Source organism: Corapipo altera, unplaced genomic scaffold (assembly GCF_003945725.1).
Source record: "Corapipo altera isolate COAL_440 unplaced genomic scaffold, ASM394572v1 175, whole genome shotgun sequence".
Lineage (NCBI taxonomy): Eukaryota > Metazoa > Chordata > Aves > Passeriformes > Pipridae > Corapipo > Corapipo altera.
The window spans coordinates 402,090-417,731 of NW_020884942.1; the positions used below are offsets into that span (position 1 = coordinate 402,090).

Below are 15,642 nucleotides of genomic sequence, written 5' to 3' on the forward strand. Positions count from 1 at the left end.
TTTGAGTTGAACCACTTTCATTCACTATACTGTCAGCCCAGAGGTCAGTAAGACCTCATCTCTTTCTGTTCTTCGCCCTTTGAAATGCAGGGCAGTAGATCCTTACATGTAGCACAGCTGCTGTGTTTCACAACCAAGCCCTAACATCATCATGCTTTTGCACATCAGCTGAAGAATGATGCTCGACAGAGCTGCATCAGCATCTCCGAGGCAGTGCTGGGCAAGGATGAAAGCTGGCAAGTTGGAAGGACCAAGATATTCCTTAAAGTAAGTAAAAAGGACAGGGTTTTGTCTCTTCTCCTGAAAGACTGGATGCTTCACAGTACAGCTTGACCTGCTTGTGCAAGAGTGGTGACCTAGGAGGACTCGGTTGTCTTGAATCTGAAGCTGTATCTTTGTTCCTGGAGGCAAAATAATTCAATAGAGACAGTTTGGTGTAGGAGAGGCTGATCCTGTTCCTGTGTGCCAGCTTTGCAGCTGAAACAGTGCAGTGCAATGTACTGGAGCATAAAAAAGAATGGGATACCAGTACACTGTTGCAGGAAACCATCTTGCCTGTAGCATTCCCCCAGGTAAAACAGTGTGACTGCTTGTTTATGGCTATAGACAGACCAGGTGTGCTCAGGTGGCATGTACTCGTCCTACTGAAGTCCCATAAATGCATTTTAATCACATTATGCTCCATCATGCTGATTTTGGGCCTCTTTCAGACCATGTGCCCAGTTTTCAGAGGTCATAGGTGTGTCTGCTCACCTGGCATATCCACACTTTGTTTTAACAGGATCATCATGACACTGTATTGGAGCTGCAACGCCAAAATGTACTCACAGATAACGTTCTTCTTATCCAGAAGGTGATGAGAGGATTGAAGGACAGGTCAGTGATCTTGTAAGAAGGAGGTCACTTTGGTTTGAAGCAGTTATCTTTGTGGTGCATCTTAACACACTCTGTGCAGCATTTCTAAGTATGAAACATACCAATCTACACCTTCCACCAGCCCTAAATTCCATGCTCATCATGTAAGAGTGCACAGCGTATCTGTGCAGATTTTGCACAAGGGTTTGTTTTGGCTCAGTTTTTTTATTTTCACGATGCTTTTCAAAATGCAGGGCTGTGGCACACACAGCTTGTATGAAGAGGAAGGGTTGGAAGGAGGATCTGTTCTTAATATTTCTGGTAAATGGTAGACATCTCAAAAGCAGGAAATCCCCATGCAATCTGTGTCCTTCTCAGAGCTACAGGAATTCTCTTATTTAGGATGCTTCTTTCATACAAAACCTAGAAAAGAATCAGATAGAAATTAACAAGTCCTTCTCTTTGCTAAAGATGCATAATTCTTGCATTTTGTCTGGTTTTAGTTTGAAATATCTTCAGAAGGGCAATTTAGTCACTGTCAAGTAAATGTTTGTCCTCACTGAATGCTCTGTGTCATGATTTCTTCTTATTTACCTTGTATCCCCCCAACCAGAACCATGATATAGGATTGAATCCTGGTTTAGTTTAGTAATATTCTTGACAGTAGAGAAGCAAGAACCAAAAGACATGACACAAATGCCCCAAAACTTCCCCCTTTTTTTTTCAGACTCTGCCTGCTATCTAACAGAGTATCACCTCTCCCTACAAGCCTCAACTTGCTTTTATTTTTAAACCATCAGAGCTATGTGCCAGCCTTGGTGTGACAGTTCGTACCATGGGAAGTTCATCTTGCTCAGATGTGATTATTAGGTGGGGGAGTTAACTTATCCAACCTTGATGTAAGGGGTTTTCAGTTCTTACAGAGCTCTCTGACCACAGCAATGAATTTGGTCTGCAGTTGCTGTGAGTATTTTTGCAGGAAACAAGGCAGAGATCAGACTGGAGACGTCCCAGGAAAAAAGGAAAGAAATGCCACCTTCTTCTTTACTACTGTCATAAGAAACAACAGAGATAACCTAGTGTTTGTCACCTCACATGTCTGTCTCCTTAGGAAGCAGTTCCTGAAACAGAGGAAGTCTGCTGTAGCTATTCAGTCAGCCTGGAGAGGCTACTGCTGCCGGAAGGACTTCAGAATGGTAAGATGAAGGTGTACACATATATATGTGTGTGTGTGTGTTTGTTTGTTTATCTACTATGCCCTGCCAGACTGAGTATTAGGAATGAAGATATTCACAACTGAAGGGAGGAGAGGCAAGATGGCAGGGTGTAAGGAAGGGTGTAAAGTCCAAGGAGGACTCTGGGACATCTCAGGGCTTGCTGAATTCTGCTTTCTGGTGAAATAGGAACCCTCCTCCAACTGCTTCTCTTGCAATTGCCACATCCATGGCTCCAAGGGTGTGACTTTGTTTGCTTGCTTCCATTCACTTGGCTTCATTTCTGCTCTGTTCCTTCCCTTGTCATAATCCCAGGCTATCACTGTCACTCTCTGGAGCCATTCCCTGAACAGATCCCCCAGATAACTCTGTATATCTAGTTTTAAAGTCGTATTACTGGCAGGAAATAAAGCATAAAAGGTACCATTACATTAGCTGCTTCCAGTGCTGTATTAGGGAAGGTCCGAGATATACTGGAACGTGAAAAACAGACACCGTTGCAAGCTCAACAAAAACCAATATTTATTACCAAAAGGTGGCCAAGAAAATGAACAAACCCAAAAGGGAGGAAGGAGGAGAGAAATAAGCCCCAGTTACCCAGCTGTCACCCATAAAGTTATCTTACCAACCTAGCAAAGCTATGATTACCCATAGCAGTAAAGTCACTAAGTTCACAAACTGGCAGGCGTCCCTGCCAAGAGGCAACGCTGTCCTTAGTGTGAAGTTAACTGCCTCTAAGAAAGCACTATCTGCCTTTTATACAATTACTTAAGTGGCCACAACTCCCCAGGTGTGGCCAGCACTGCCCAGCCCGAGGCCCTCAGTCCCACCTCCTGGTTATGTCAGTGCATCTCTTCTGCACATGCATGAGAAATTCGGAAATCCCCTCACGCACGCGCAGTGTGTTTTGGGGGTCTTTCTTAATTGAGTCTGGGGCCAAGCCTTCCTCATCCTCCTCCTCAATCTCTCCTTCGAGCGACCGTGTAGGACAACTAGCCAATCACAGAATACCAATTAAAACAGTTTATACAAGGAGCTCTCTTCAAGGACAACTTTCCCATTTTTCAGTGCTTGTTTTCCCATAACTTGGCAAGGAAAGAGCAAAGCTTTCACAGGTGGCAGGGCTAAACACAGCCCAAAAGTATCAGCATAAATTCACCCTGGTACAAGTGTCTTTGTGCGGTTACTGAATTTTGTTGTCTTCTGCCCATCCCAGCTCACTGGCAGTCTCTCTGGTTTTGAAGTGACTCGCTGTCTCTCCCATCCCTCAGGCGATGCTGGGTTTCGGGCGCCTGCAGGCCCTGTACCGCAGCCGGCAGCTGGCCCAGCACTACGGGGCCACCCGGGCCCAGATCATCAGGCTCCAAGCCCGGTGCCGGGGTTACCTGGTGCGCCAGAAGGTGGCAGAGCAGAAGAAAGCTGTGTGTGTCATACAGGCATATGCGAGGGGCATGTTGGCTCGCCAGACCTACCAGAGGAGGAAGGGGGAGGTACGCTCACAGATAACTTGGGAACGCGTTGTTTCTGTGAAATTCCAATCTCCCCAACAACCAGCGTTGTCGTAGCATAGCGCTGGGTGCGGATATTCATTTGGGGATATTTTATTTTGAGCTCTTGTCAAGCCCAAAAGCAGAGTGTTAGGCAGAGTGAGCTTGTTTACGTTTGCTTTATGTGATCATTATCATGGGTCAAAACTTCACTGTCACAGCTGAAGCGGTTTTGACAGAAAGCAGGAGAAAAGATGTGTGCATGTATCTCTCCTGCAAGGGGAGATCCATTTCTACAGAAAGGCCTGCTAATGGCACTCGGGGATCCATGAAGGCAATCCTAATGCAGTGTGTCTTGTTATGTGCTACCAGCCCTTGATGGTCCACAGCACGCTGGAGGCCTCTCCATGACTTCCTTTATGTACTAATGCTGTATAAACAGGACAAAGCCAGTTTGCAGATTTCTGCCTCTTCCCTAAAATGCCTGATCTAGAACTGAGTCCCTGTTGGGAAAGAGTGCTGGTGTGGACAGCTTGTTAATGGCTGAAGGGACCTGGCTCAGCAGTTGTACAAATGGTCACAGAATGTTGTCCACAGAACAAGCTGGAAGCCAGGAATACCCACTTGGAGGAAGAGGAACGTCTCATCCAAGTCCTTGGACCAGTGAAAGCAACAGAAGAAGCTATGAGATTCCAAAAGGTAGGTATGTTGGTGGAAGAACACTGAGTGCTCTGTTTCTTGGCTAACAAGAGAGCTTGCCCTTGCCTAGACCAGACCTGCAGACTTGTTCAAACATCTGAGCACTGCTTTATTTTAAGAAAGAGAAACCGTAGTTGCAAACCTATTTGTAATAACGCTTTGAAAATGGGACAAGCCAAACACATACACATTTCTGATTGCAGCATGAGCTGGCACGTTAGCCAAAGATGCCCAATGCTATTACAACCCCCGACACAAAACCTTTTTAAATTTTAAATGTTGTGGGGTTTTCTGCTGTTAGAAATTCCGTGTTTTCCCTGTATTATCTCTTGTTGAAAATGTTCTTGAATAACTGCACATCATTATCAATAGGCCAACAGTCCATAAGGACAGTTGTAAGAGCAAGGCCCTGCTGCTGATGTGCCAGATCTTTGTGACTGCTTGACACAAGCAACATTTGATTTCCCATTCCACTACTGCACTGGTAGGGCTAGACCTCACTGTCACACACCTTTGTAATAGTGTTTCATCTTCACACTCCTTCATTCTAACAGAATGATGTTCAAGTCATGCCTAACCTATTTCTATGTTTATTTCTATACCTGGCAACTCAGGAGAGAGAGGAGGACGAAGGAAGACAAAGGAGTAACACACCAACAAATCATGATGTTATCAGTGACCAAGAAATGGTGGACAAAATTTTTGGGTTTTTACCTTCTATGATTGGAGGCCAAGAAGGACAGGCTCCTCTGGGTTTTGAGGTATGGAGCTGCAGACTGGTAATGACTCATGCTTATCCCTTGTGTAAGTCCATTGACTGCTGGAATTCCATCAGTGGTCAGTTCTGTTTAATGAACTTCTGTACAGTGAAAGAATCACCCAAATTAGTCATCCAGACAGTCGCTGTGACATCTGCTTTCAGAGGTCAGTTCCCAACCATTTTGGTCACATGCATTTTGAGAACTATATAGCTTCTAACTGCAGATTTGTTTCTTTGGCACAGACTATTACATTCTGGAGTTTAAGCCAGAAGTTGCCCAGAGTTGTTACATTTTATTTAAGACTTTTTAAAAGCCTTTTGGTTCATTATAACCTCTAATTAGCATCCAGAGAAAAAGTCACACACTCTTCTCTAAGAGAAATACTTTTAATTTAATGAGAAGATATTTTGGCAAAAGGAGTAAAATACAACCAAAAAAAAGCATTTCACTACAACACAGTACAAAACCCCATTCCACAGAATCAATATACTAGCTGTAGTAAAACACAATTAATTGGTTTTAAGTTACCCACAAGAGAAGGAAAAGAAGAAAACAGATTAAAAGAGTAAAGAAAAAGGGATGTAGAGAGGGAAAGTCGTCACATGGTCAGGCAGCAGGAGAAGAAAATGAGAGAGAAAAAAGGAAAAATAGTTACCAACTAGATTTGATGGTTCTCATGGTTCAGGTTGGTGATTTTCTGCCTGAAAGCTGGAAGTTCATAACCCAAGTTATCCCATGTTCTTAAAAGCAAAACTTGGTCTATACTAGTCCTGACAGCTGTAGATGATGGAATTGCATAGGGAGAGGTGGGCAAAATAGAATGGTCTTAGTGCAGGATATGAACAGTGAGGTAACACCTAGATTTTCCATCAGCAATATTGTTGCTGAGGACCAAGACAGGAAGGCCATATGAAATGGATGTATCTCAGAAGGACAAGCTCTGAGTCCAAATGATCTGTTGGTAGCAGCTGTAAATGGCTTTGGGGTTAGCTGGAAAGGAGGACCTGTGGCCAAGAAAAAAAACCCAAAACCAAACATAAGAATATCAGAGTTCAGGGAAAGAAAATATGCTTCTTCCTCATGTTCTGCACAGGACTTGGAAACAAAGCCTAACAAGCTGGAGGAGGTGGACCTGGACATGGTTCCCATGAGTGTGGAGCTCGAAGAGGAAGCAGATGGCTTGGAAGAGTACACCTTCCCCAAGTTTGCAGCTACTTATTTCCAGGGGTCTTCTACACATACACATATCCGGAGACAGCTACGGCACCCGCTACTCTACCATGATGACAGGGACAACGTCCTGGTATCTTGCTCCTTCTTCTTGTTGAACCTGCTCTGTCCACAGCCCTAGCTTTACAGCTCCCCTCATCCTTGGGTCCTGGAAGCCAGACTCTAGAGCCAAGCAGATAGTCTTAAGCACTTGTATGAAAAATAACAGTTCTCATCGGCATTTTCTGGCACTTTGCAGGCAGGCACTTCCCACAAACACCTGCCCAACACAGGATCTCTAGTTACCTTCAGTCTACCCAAAGAGGGAACTCAGAGGTTTGTTTTGACTTCTCCAGAATTTACCCTTCGGGGGCAAAAATGGACCAGAGAGAAGAAGCACCAGAGCTCACCCATTTCTCTGCCCTTGTTAGGGTTGCTGGTCTGTGAGTTAGGACAGAAGGGGGAGGGCCAGGCATCCAATATCCTGTTGAACCAGAGGGGGATTAGGGAGGGTGTTTTCCTTGATGCTAAGCAGCCTTGCAGAATTGAGGATCCCATGTGTCAAGAACTTCGCTATTACTTGGCTTTCTAGTTCTGGGCATGTGAGGGCTCCTGGAAGAGTCCACTCCACTGCCCAGGTGGGTAAATGCAGGGTGCAGTTCAGCCAAGGTTTCTCCACCTCACTCCAGCCACAGCACACCTGCAAGGTGCCAGTAAAGGGAATGGTGAGGGCTCAGCAGCCACAGAGCAAATCTGATATTCTCACCAGAGCTGTACCCTCTTCCTTTAGCATTAAAGTGTTGTGAGTGTTGCTCTCATGTTGTTTGACACGAAACTAAACTCCTCGTGTAAGTAGCAGGAGGAGATGGGAATTTTAACAACTTGGACTGGGTAAAGGAAGGAAATGCTCTTATCTAAACAGGCAGAAATGGCATGAGGCATTGGTTCTCTTGGAGGTGTCTGATTTTGCTTTCTGCTACTACAGGCTTCTCTAGTTGTGTGGGTGATCATCCTGAGGTTCATGGGGGACCTGCCAGAGCCAGCAATGTTTGCCAAGAATGCCACCACCAAGAGCAGCTCCGTGATGACACAGATATATGACACACTTGGCAGAAAAAACCAGGTCCAGTTGAAGAATGACAGCCCGAATATGGTGAGAGAAGCTGGCTATGTTTTTGTTTTCATTTGCTTTCCTTGGTTTTTGTGCTATTCTACCAAGACTGAGAAAAGCAAAGGAACCCTTTCATGCTACTGTACTTGAAATGCTACGAGTACAAAAGGGCTCCAGTTAGTCCTGGCAGGACACTGCAGCTCCTTCTGGCAGGAGAGGACAAAACAAAAACATCTTCACTTGAGCATTTTTGTGTCCTTAATGAATCATTCTTGCTGTGCACTGAACTAATTTCCTATAGTGGTAATGTCTGTTGCAGAGAGAAGGCAGAAGGGATAACAAAATTTTGAAGGGGATCTCATCCCTGAAGCTGAAACGGTCATCCAAGCTGACAGGGAAGGTAAGAGGTGGAAATAAATTGCTTCCTTTTCTTCTTGCCTGGAACCCTATCTCCACCTTCTGACAGATGTTATGTGACAGCAACCCCCCAGCTGGGAACTTGTTCCCCTGAGAAGCCAGTGCAGCCCTGTGTGGGATACTTGGTGCAGTATTCTTTGGAAATGATCCCCATGGGCAATGCTGTCATCCATACTCTGGCAGAGAACACAGGGGACAATTTATTGTTGAGAACTGTTGACATTACACAACAGTTTGCCCAAAGCCCTGAACAGACTGAGAACTACCATGTGCTTAGGGCTGTACAGGACAGTACAAGAAAGTTCTCCAAGCCAGTGATAGTGCATTTAAGGAGATACCTGGAGGCAGAAGGGGGGAATATGGCCTGGCTCTAACTGCTCCTGCACTGAGCAGACAGCGGTTTAGCCAGAAAGATAGAAAAGGAGTGTCTCTCATTTCTGAGAGAGCTGCCTGCTAAGAGGGGGGGTTTCTTGAACACTCTGGGGTTCTACTTGCTTTCCTTCAGGTGACAGACCAGCTGCGAAGTGGAGAAGAGGCTTTCCAAGAGGACACCTCGATCTCTGAGAGACCTATGTCCAACCTAGAAAAAGTGCACTTCATAATTGGCAATGCAATCCTGCGTCCTGCCATCAGGTAGGAAGTTTGTACCTCCTTCCTAGGACTAGATGCCCATTACATGAAGGAAATCCAGCATTCCCTTTCCACAGTCCTGGAGAATGACTCCTTTATTGTTTTTCCCAGTATTTTCATGTTGCAGTTTAGGCCAGCTGCCTTCATGTACGGCTTTCTGAATATCCCATAGGTATGATATAATGGGGCAGAGCTCAGGGCTGTAACCCAATAACATCTGGTGGAACATAGCCCTAGGATGAGGGAGAAGAGTCACTCAGAAGAGTAAGAAATATGGAGTTAATGGATGAGAGGTTTCCCAATAGCCTATTGCTGAGTCCTCAAGCAATGTCCCCAAATCAGAGACAGCTGAAGGTCTGGATTGCTGAGTGTATCAGCCACTAAGAAGAAATCCTGTCCACAAGCAGTGTGAGGCTGGACCTTAGGCCAAGCATGGTGTGAGGATAAGACACAAGCTGGTTGGTCCTGGCCTGACCCCATGAATCCTCTCCTCTGTTTTAGCTTAAGTAACATTTTTCTGTGACAAAGCCCACCAGCACAGGCCCTGCCTTGACCTCAGTCATGGGCTGCTTTCCTCTCTACACCATGGCTTTGTTTCAGTCAAGACACTCCCTGAAGCAGATTCTCAGCTGGCAAAAATTGCCTTCAATCCATGTATCATAACAGCCACAGGCTAAGTACCTATCCCCTTGCCCTGTGTTTCATCATATGTTCTATCAGGGAACCAAAAACTTATCCAACTTATGTCCTCCCACATCAGGTTTGCCAAATGTGTGTTGCAAGAGTCGAGAAAAATTAAGATGATTTTTAAAAAGAAGTTTTGTCTGTATACAGATTTTTGAATCTGTTTCCCATACTTCCTTGCTGCAGGCAATTTGCATTTTCAGAAGCTCACTCTGAAGTGCCTGTCCAAGGATTCACTCCAAGTTTGTATATAAATATATATACAAAAAAAATAAATAAAAATATAAAATTAAGAAGGGTGTCCCACCATCCTTATCCCCAGATCCACCTAGGAGCAGACAGCCAAAAGCTAAGGTACAAGCCACATGCTCTAGGAGAGCTTGGAGCATGGTGGGACAGCAATGCCATTTCCCAGCTGGATGACCCAGCAGTTGTTATCCCTGCACAGCACCCCTGTTTGTCACAGGAGGTACCCCAGCATGGGAATTATTGCTATTAAACTGCTTGAGGAAGAAGGGGTGGCAAAGGGCCTTTTCCATGACCAAGTTATTTCCTGTGGTGCATCACGGGTGGTATCCCAGCTAACACAGTTAAATCTAGCTCAGTTAAATCTAGCATGACTTCATCATGCTGCAACTGCACCATGCTTGCAGTGGAAACATAGCCAAAGACAGCTGAAAGACAGTGAATCATTATCTGTTGCTCTCACATATTTCATTACAGAGATGAGATTTATTGCCAGATTTGCAAACAACTCACTGAAAACAGCAACAGGAGCAGCTACGCTCGCGGCTGGATCCTTCTGTCCCTTTGCCTTGGCTGCTTTCCTCCCTCAGACACCTTTGTGAAGGTACACTGCTAACCTTTCCAACAGCACCTCACGTGCCTGAGCTCAGCTGGGGTCTTGTGTATTTTGATGTTTTGATGCTGACAACCACACAAAATGTTTGGCTGCCACAGCAGCTGGTGCTGTGGTTTCAGCAGATACTCTCTCATCTCATATCCTTATCTGAGAATTTAAATAAATTATTGCTGCATTCACATTTAATTTTTTTTCAATCCATGTCATACAGGTTGGATTCGGTTTTTCATCACAGCTCTCATTTTAGATCTCTAATCTGCAAAGAATCTGGCAAATTTTAACCTCTCTGATTCTACCTTTCCAACATTTGAAAGGTGTCCCCAGTTTAGTGATTAAATATACTCAGGAGGCCAGTATAAAATCACCCCTTATATGTTACCAATTCTTACCCTACATTTCCAAGCCCTAAAAAATCCAGTAGAGATTTGACCTTTTCTTAAATCATGCATTTCCAAGTTTCATCATCATCATCATCATGGCTGGGCTTTGCGAACGAAGATTTGGGATTTCCAAGTTTAAATGGATTATAAATCCACTTCACCACAGGATAAAAACCCAACCTGTGGCTCCAACTTGATATCAGCCTTCCTCCTAGATTTCAAAGGCAAACAGGATCCATGGATTTGCCTGAAAATTCAGCCTTGCTTCACTGACACCCTAGTTCAAATGATTAATATAATCATAAATGCTGCTAAATGGACACTACTTGTAACAAACCAAACACATCATATTTTGATACCAGGCTTCATCCAAGGACTCTGAACTGTGCAGAATTCATAAAAGACACGACCTCTAGGAATTCTTAATCATTAAAATAGCTGGGTGAATGCCCATGCTTGCACTAAAAACAGATATGCAAATACCAGTCTGTGTCACCCAAGAGCCATACAGTCTCCAAAAGCTCAGTTTATCCAATTCTTCTCTTCCAAAGTCCAATCTTAATCATGGACTTCAGCTACTGATATTGCCAGAGAACTTGATAAAACTGAAAGTATTAGTCATTGTCAGTTCTAACCTGCAATTAACCCTAACCCTAACCCAGCACTGTTCATACAGACTTCAGTTGAAGAGTTAGTTGCTCTAAGCTAATCATAGAATAAAGTCTCCCCATCTAATATTTTTCACATAGTTAAACAAGTGAATAGACTGACACAGGTCTTCCCCTCGGGACTGAAAGCTCTGAAGAACGAGTGAAAACCAGGTGTCTCAAACCTCCTTTTTGAAAACACTAATTCCAACTCTAACCTTTAATGCTGTCTGATGAACCGAAAGCTAACGGAGCGCTCTAATCTAGTGTGTCAGCTACAAAAGGCTTGTAACATTTTAAGAGGATCAGTGTTCCCTAACTGTCTCTCGTGCTCTGTGCACACAGTACCTGCTGAATTTCATCCACCACGGGCCCGCGGGCTACGCTCCTTATTGTGCCGAGCGCCTCAGACGCACCTACGTCAACGGGGCGCGGACGGAGCCGCCCAGCTGGCTGGAGCTGCAGGTACCACCTCCCTCTTCGCCTCCTTATACCCATCTGTGACATTTTATACTGCTCTGCATTTACTAACCTGTGCTAACAGATCTTCCTAAACCCAGCCACGGAAATCAGTCGCGCAAGGCGATTGAAAACCAGCTGCCTTGGCCTGGGCAGTTTCTTGGATACGCCTCTTCTGGCTGTTCAGTTAGCCTAAATTCAGTAGAGGATGTAAGTTAAAAGCTGCAACACATGATTTGAAGGGAGATACTTCCATCCACTCGGGAGCCACAGGCCAGAAACGACCTCCTGAGGGAAGCTCTTACCATCACTTTTGGAAAAAACTGAGCAGGGCTTATGCTTTTAAAATGGAGAGGAGTTTAATGGGGAGTTTATTGTCCTCCTCTTCCCTTAAATGTCATCCTAGTAATTGTAAGTCACACACTCCCTCTTCAAGGAAAAGCCTCAGTTCAATTCCTTCCTAAATCTCAGTGACCCTGTTGCCTAACATACATCTTCCTGGGCAAACTACTTGATTCAGGCCATCTCTCCACTGATGTGTGCAAGGCTGTTCCCAAAAGTCATCAGGACAACAATGGCTCATGAAAAGTCTATCAGTTCACACTGTTGTGTGATAATGACCTCTCCTGAGGAGAGAACTTGAGTCCAGTGCTGCTCCAGGGATGTAATTTATATTTCAGACTCACCGTGCATTGAAGAAACTGTGTGGGTTTTGGATATTCACTTTTAGATTATTGAGTGCATAGTACAGTGTGTGGAGCTCAAATCTAAATGCCTTCTTCATTCTTCAGAGAAAAGTGAGGTTTGCCCATAATTTTTTTCTCTCATTTCATTCTGACTTACAGGCAACAAAGCAGAAGAAACCCATTATGTTTAATGTCACCCTCATGAACGGCCAAAGCATCACTGTCCCTGCAGACTCTGCTTCCATTGCCAAAGAGATCTGTCAGTTCATAGCAGACAAAACCAAATTGAAGGATGCCTTTGGTTTTTCACTCTACATCGCTGTGTTTGATAAGGTAAAGTGTAGAAAAATAGAATGAAAGCTCCCTTCTCTTTCTGTGGAGTTGCTGCTGCCCACCCAGCCTCACTGAGGACTCCCTCTGACTTCTGGAGCACCCTCAACCCAGTCCTGAACTCAGACCAAATCAGTTCTGAATCCCAGCTGGATCTCGGGACCTGATAATCCTATTCTGCCTTTCTGCTGGCTCACCACTTAGCAATTCCTGCTGCAGCCCTGTAGGGTTTCCTTTGCCAGGTCACACAACTGACTAATAAAAATACATCCACTCACCACATACAACTTGCACACCCACCTGCTTATCTTTTCAGAGGTTTTCCCGCTGTCGGGAGACCAGGAGCTTGGTGCCTGTTGTCCTTCCCTCAGCCCCAGGGCAGGCAAGCCAGTAATGCAGTGTCCCTTTGTGGCAGGTGTGGTCGCTGGGCGGGGGCCGGGATCACGTCCTGGATGCCATCTCCCAGTGTGAGCAGCTGGTGAGGGAGCGGGGCACCCACGAGCGCCACGCGCCCTGGCGCCTCTACTTCCGCAAGGAGATCTTCACCCCCTGGCACAACTCCCAGGAGGATCCTGTCAGCACGGATCTCATTTACCACCAAGTCATTCGCGGCGTCCGGTTTGGGGAGTACCGCTGTGAGAAGGTGGGTCTCCCTATTCGTCCCCGAAAGAGTCAGAACTATATTAACACTTCCCACGTTAAAAAAAGCATGAAGATGAACTAAGTTTGCAGTGGATACGGACAGTCCTTCCCTTCTTAGCGAACAATTCCTGTCCAGGTGATTGGGTCAGATGTCACACTGGCAGCTCTAATCAGTATTTTTCCCTTCCCTGCAACTTTCAGTTTATGTGGCAGCAGGAGGCATGTCCAAAGGGGCAAACTGGGTCTTATTTTAAAATATCTTTGCTAATAATTTCTCTGATGCTACGATTGTGTGAAGTTCATCCCTCCTTATACTGGATGACTCTTAAGAGTTTTCTAGACAAAAATGGAGAAAACCCCATGCCTAAACTGGTTTCAAGGTTGAATGAGGCTATCTGGCCTTTTTGACATCTTTCTAGGCCTCTTTTAATGGATTAATTGTTTCAGGAGGAGGATTTGGTGGAAATAGGTGCAAAATATTGTTATATCCAATTTGGAGATTCCATCCACAATGAACTTGTGCAGAAGGTGCTCCATGACTGTATCCCAGTGAAACAGCTGAAGTCCAAGCCCCTGGAAAAGTGGGTGAGCCTTATAACCTATGCACATGCTAAGGTAAGAGGTTTGTCTGGCAGTGCTGGGTGAGCACCAGCTTCTGCTTCTTTTACCATTTCCATTTATGAATAGTCTGTGGGGGGAAGAATAAAACCCAGCTCAGTTCGTATATCCCAAATAGTTTGTCAGGGCTGGGGCAGCAGAGAACCTTTCCACTCACTCTTCCATTTAAGACTCAGCAGGGGGGCAGAATGAAAAAGTACATTTAAATCTCTGAATAGCTTAGCTTTTAAGGCAACCAAGTCAGGATGAATGTGGGATGGAATATTGGTTTTGATCTAGAAATGGATTACCTGAATTATTTCCATGGCACCCAAAGTGTGTTAGACTCTAAACAGGTAAGTCAGTGTGGACTGGGGGGAAATTTGGAATCTGCATGCCTGTGGGCAATCTTAGCTGCATGTGGCTTGGGCCTCTGGAGACTGTTCCTGATTTACTTACGCCAGGTAGCCTTGGCACCTGTGACAGCAGAGGGTTGTTGGGAATCTCGGGGATCAGGCTTGCTCTTTATTGTCTGCAGATCATGCAAACCACATTTTACTGAGAAAACCTCGAGTGTGTTTTTATCCTGCAGGCCCCATACACACAGGACCATCTCTCCTCTCAGACTGTGAAGGAGCAACTTGTAGATTTTGCTCGCTTTCACTGGCCTTTGCTTTTTTCCCGATTCTTTGAAGTCACTAAGTTTTCAGGTAATACCTGGAGCCTGGGAAGTAGAGGACAGCTGTAAGAATAGAAGAAGATTTGTATAGCATTGATAAGGATCTTTTTCTGTATTTTCAGGGCCCAGCTTGCCTAAGAACCACTTCATTGTTGCTATAAATTGGAAAGGTATCTGCTTCTTGGATGAGTCAGAAAAGCGGCTCCTTGAGCTGACCTTCCCAGAGATAACTGGCATCCACACCAACAGGTGAAGGCCCCAGAAAGACAATATCTGCAGAAGGCATCTTTTCCATACTCAGAAAGCATGTACTTTCTCTGCCATCTCCTTAGGTGATTTGATCTGTGCCTGGAAAGGTGGCTTAGCCTAGGTCTGGGAAACAGAAAGGGAAAGCTTCTGAGAAGCCTATAAAGGAAATACTGAAATGGTTAGATCCTTCCAGCTGATGGAAGGTCAAAAAGGTGTAAGGAAGCACAGATAAGCATAAAGACAAGAACAGAACTGACATTGTTAATCCACTGTCTGCTGTGCATGCTGGGAGTTCATTTACTTCTCAGGTGTCATGGACCTGAATGGGATAACGAGGGAAAGAGGATAACCACTGGCTAGCTCAGGGCACACATCCCTGTGTCACTCAGAGAAAAGGGTCTTACATACATGAAAAAAAACCCTGTGAGGACTGTCAGAGATTCACTTAGCTGCCTGGTTACTCTAAAAGAAGGATGTTCGTTTGTCTATAATGAAGCACTTTTGTACAAAATATGGTGGAGTCCAGAGTAAAGCTGAACCACTTCCGACCTTCACACCTACCAGTTCATGGGAGGGCAAATTAAGAGCTCCCAATACTTGCTGTAAGGAAGTTATCTGCAAGGAGGTGTAGGTGCCTTGGCTGTGTTTGCAGATGGGTCTCTAAGCTTTTCATATGCTCTGGTAACAAACTGTTCATTAATACATAGGGCAGTGAAGTCATTTGGACAGAGTTGCACACTCATCACACTTCGTGCTGAGGAGTTTGTCCTGACATCTGTAAACAGCGTTGCCATTGCTGAACTGGTGGTGACATTCCTGGAAGGACTGAAGAAAAGATCACCATTTGCTGTGGCAATGCAAGAGAAAAAATCCCAGGGTAAGTCTTACAACTTTTCTACAGGGTGGGGAAGAAATCTGAATTGTTGAAGGTGCTCACAGAGGACAGGAAGAACTTCAGCAAGAGTCCCTTTGCTCCAGGAGGGATGCCTCAGCACAGAAATGCAGAGCACAAGGAAATGGGATTCAGTACTTTTGCATACAAAT

General features: G+C 44.9%; 1 protein-coding gene and 1 long non-coding RNA gene across 5 annotated transcripts in view; one reads left to right on the forward strand and one right to left on the reverse strand.

Annotated features, from left to right (window-relative positions):
* The window catches only part of MYO7B (myosin VIIB), a 52,977-nt gene that overhangs the window by 21,563 nt on the left and 15,772 nt on the right, over positions 1 to 15,642 (forward strand). For 3 of the 4 annotated variants that reach the window (XM_027661972.1, XM_027661968.1, XM_027661970.1), the window contains 18 exons: positions 169 to 267; positions 782 to 876; positions 1,967 to 2,051; positions 3,341 to 3,559; positions 4,154 to 4,255; positions 4,870 to 5,016; positions 6,110 to 6,319; positions 7,211 to 7,378; positions 7,656 to 7,736; positions 8,259 to 8,386; positions 9,791 to 9,917; positions 11,302 to 11,421; positions 12,261 to 12,434; positions 12,847 to 13,074; positions 13,521 to 13,688; positions 14,263 to 14,380; positions 14,472 to 14,598; positions 15,306 to 15,475. In XM_027661972.1, coding sequence (XP_027517773.1) covers positions 169 to 267; positions 782 to 876; positions 1,967 to 2,051; positions 3,341 to 3,559; positions 4,154 to 4,255; positions 4,870 to 5,016; positions 6,110 to 6,319; positions 7,211 to 7,378; positions 7,656 to 7,736; positions 8,259 to 8,386; positions 9,791 to 9,917; positions 11,302 to 11,421; positions 12,261 to 12,434; positions 12,847 to 13,074; positions 13,521 to 13,688; positions 14,263 to 14,380; positions 14,472 to 14,598; positions 15,306 to 15,475 — 2,566 coding nt within the window. The remainder of the gene's footprint in view (positions 1 to 168; positions 268 to 781; positions 877 to 1,966; positions 2,052 to 3,340; positions 3,560 to 4,153; positions 4,256 to 4,869; positions 5,017 to 6,109; positions 6,320 to 7,210; positions 7,379 to 7,655; positions 7,737 to 8,258; positions 8,387 to 9,790; positions 9,918 to 11,301; positions 11,422 to 12,260; positions 12,435 to 12,846; positions 13,075 to 13,520; positions 13,689 to 14,262; positions 14,381 to 14,471; positions 14,599 to 15,305; positions 15,476 to 15,642) is intronic. The other variant, XM_027661971.1, reaches the window with a different exon arrangement.
* LOC113955940 lies at positions 256 to 12,850 on the reverse strand. Its single transcript, XR_003530703.1, has 4 exons — positions 12,732 to 12,850; positions 11,489 to 11,607; positions 4,970 to 5,114; positions 256 to 1,278 (listed from the first exon to the last, which is right to left on the reverse strand). It is a non-coding gene; the product is annotated as an uncharacterized LOC113955940 (long non-coding RNA).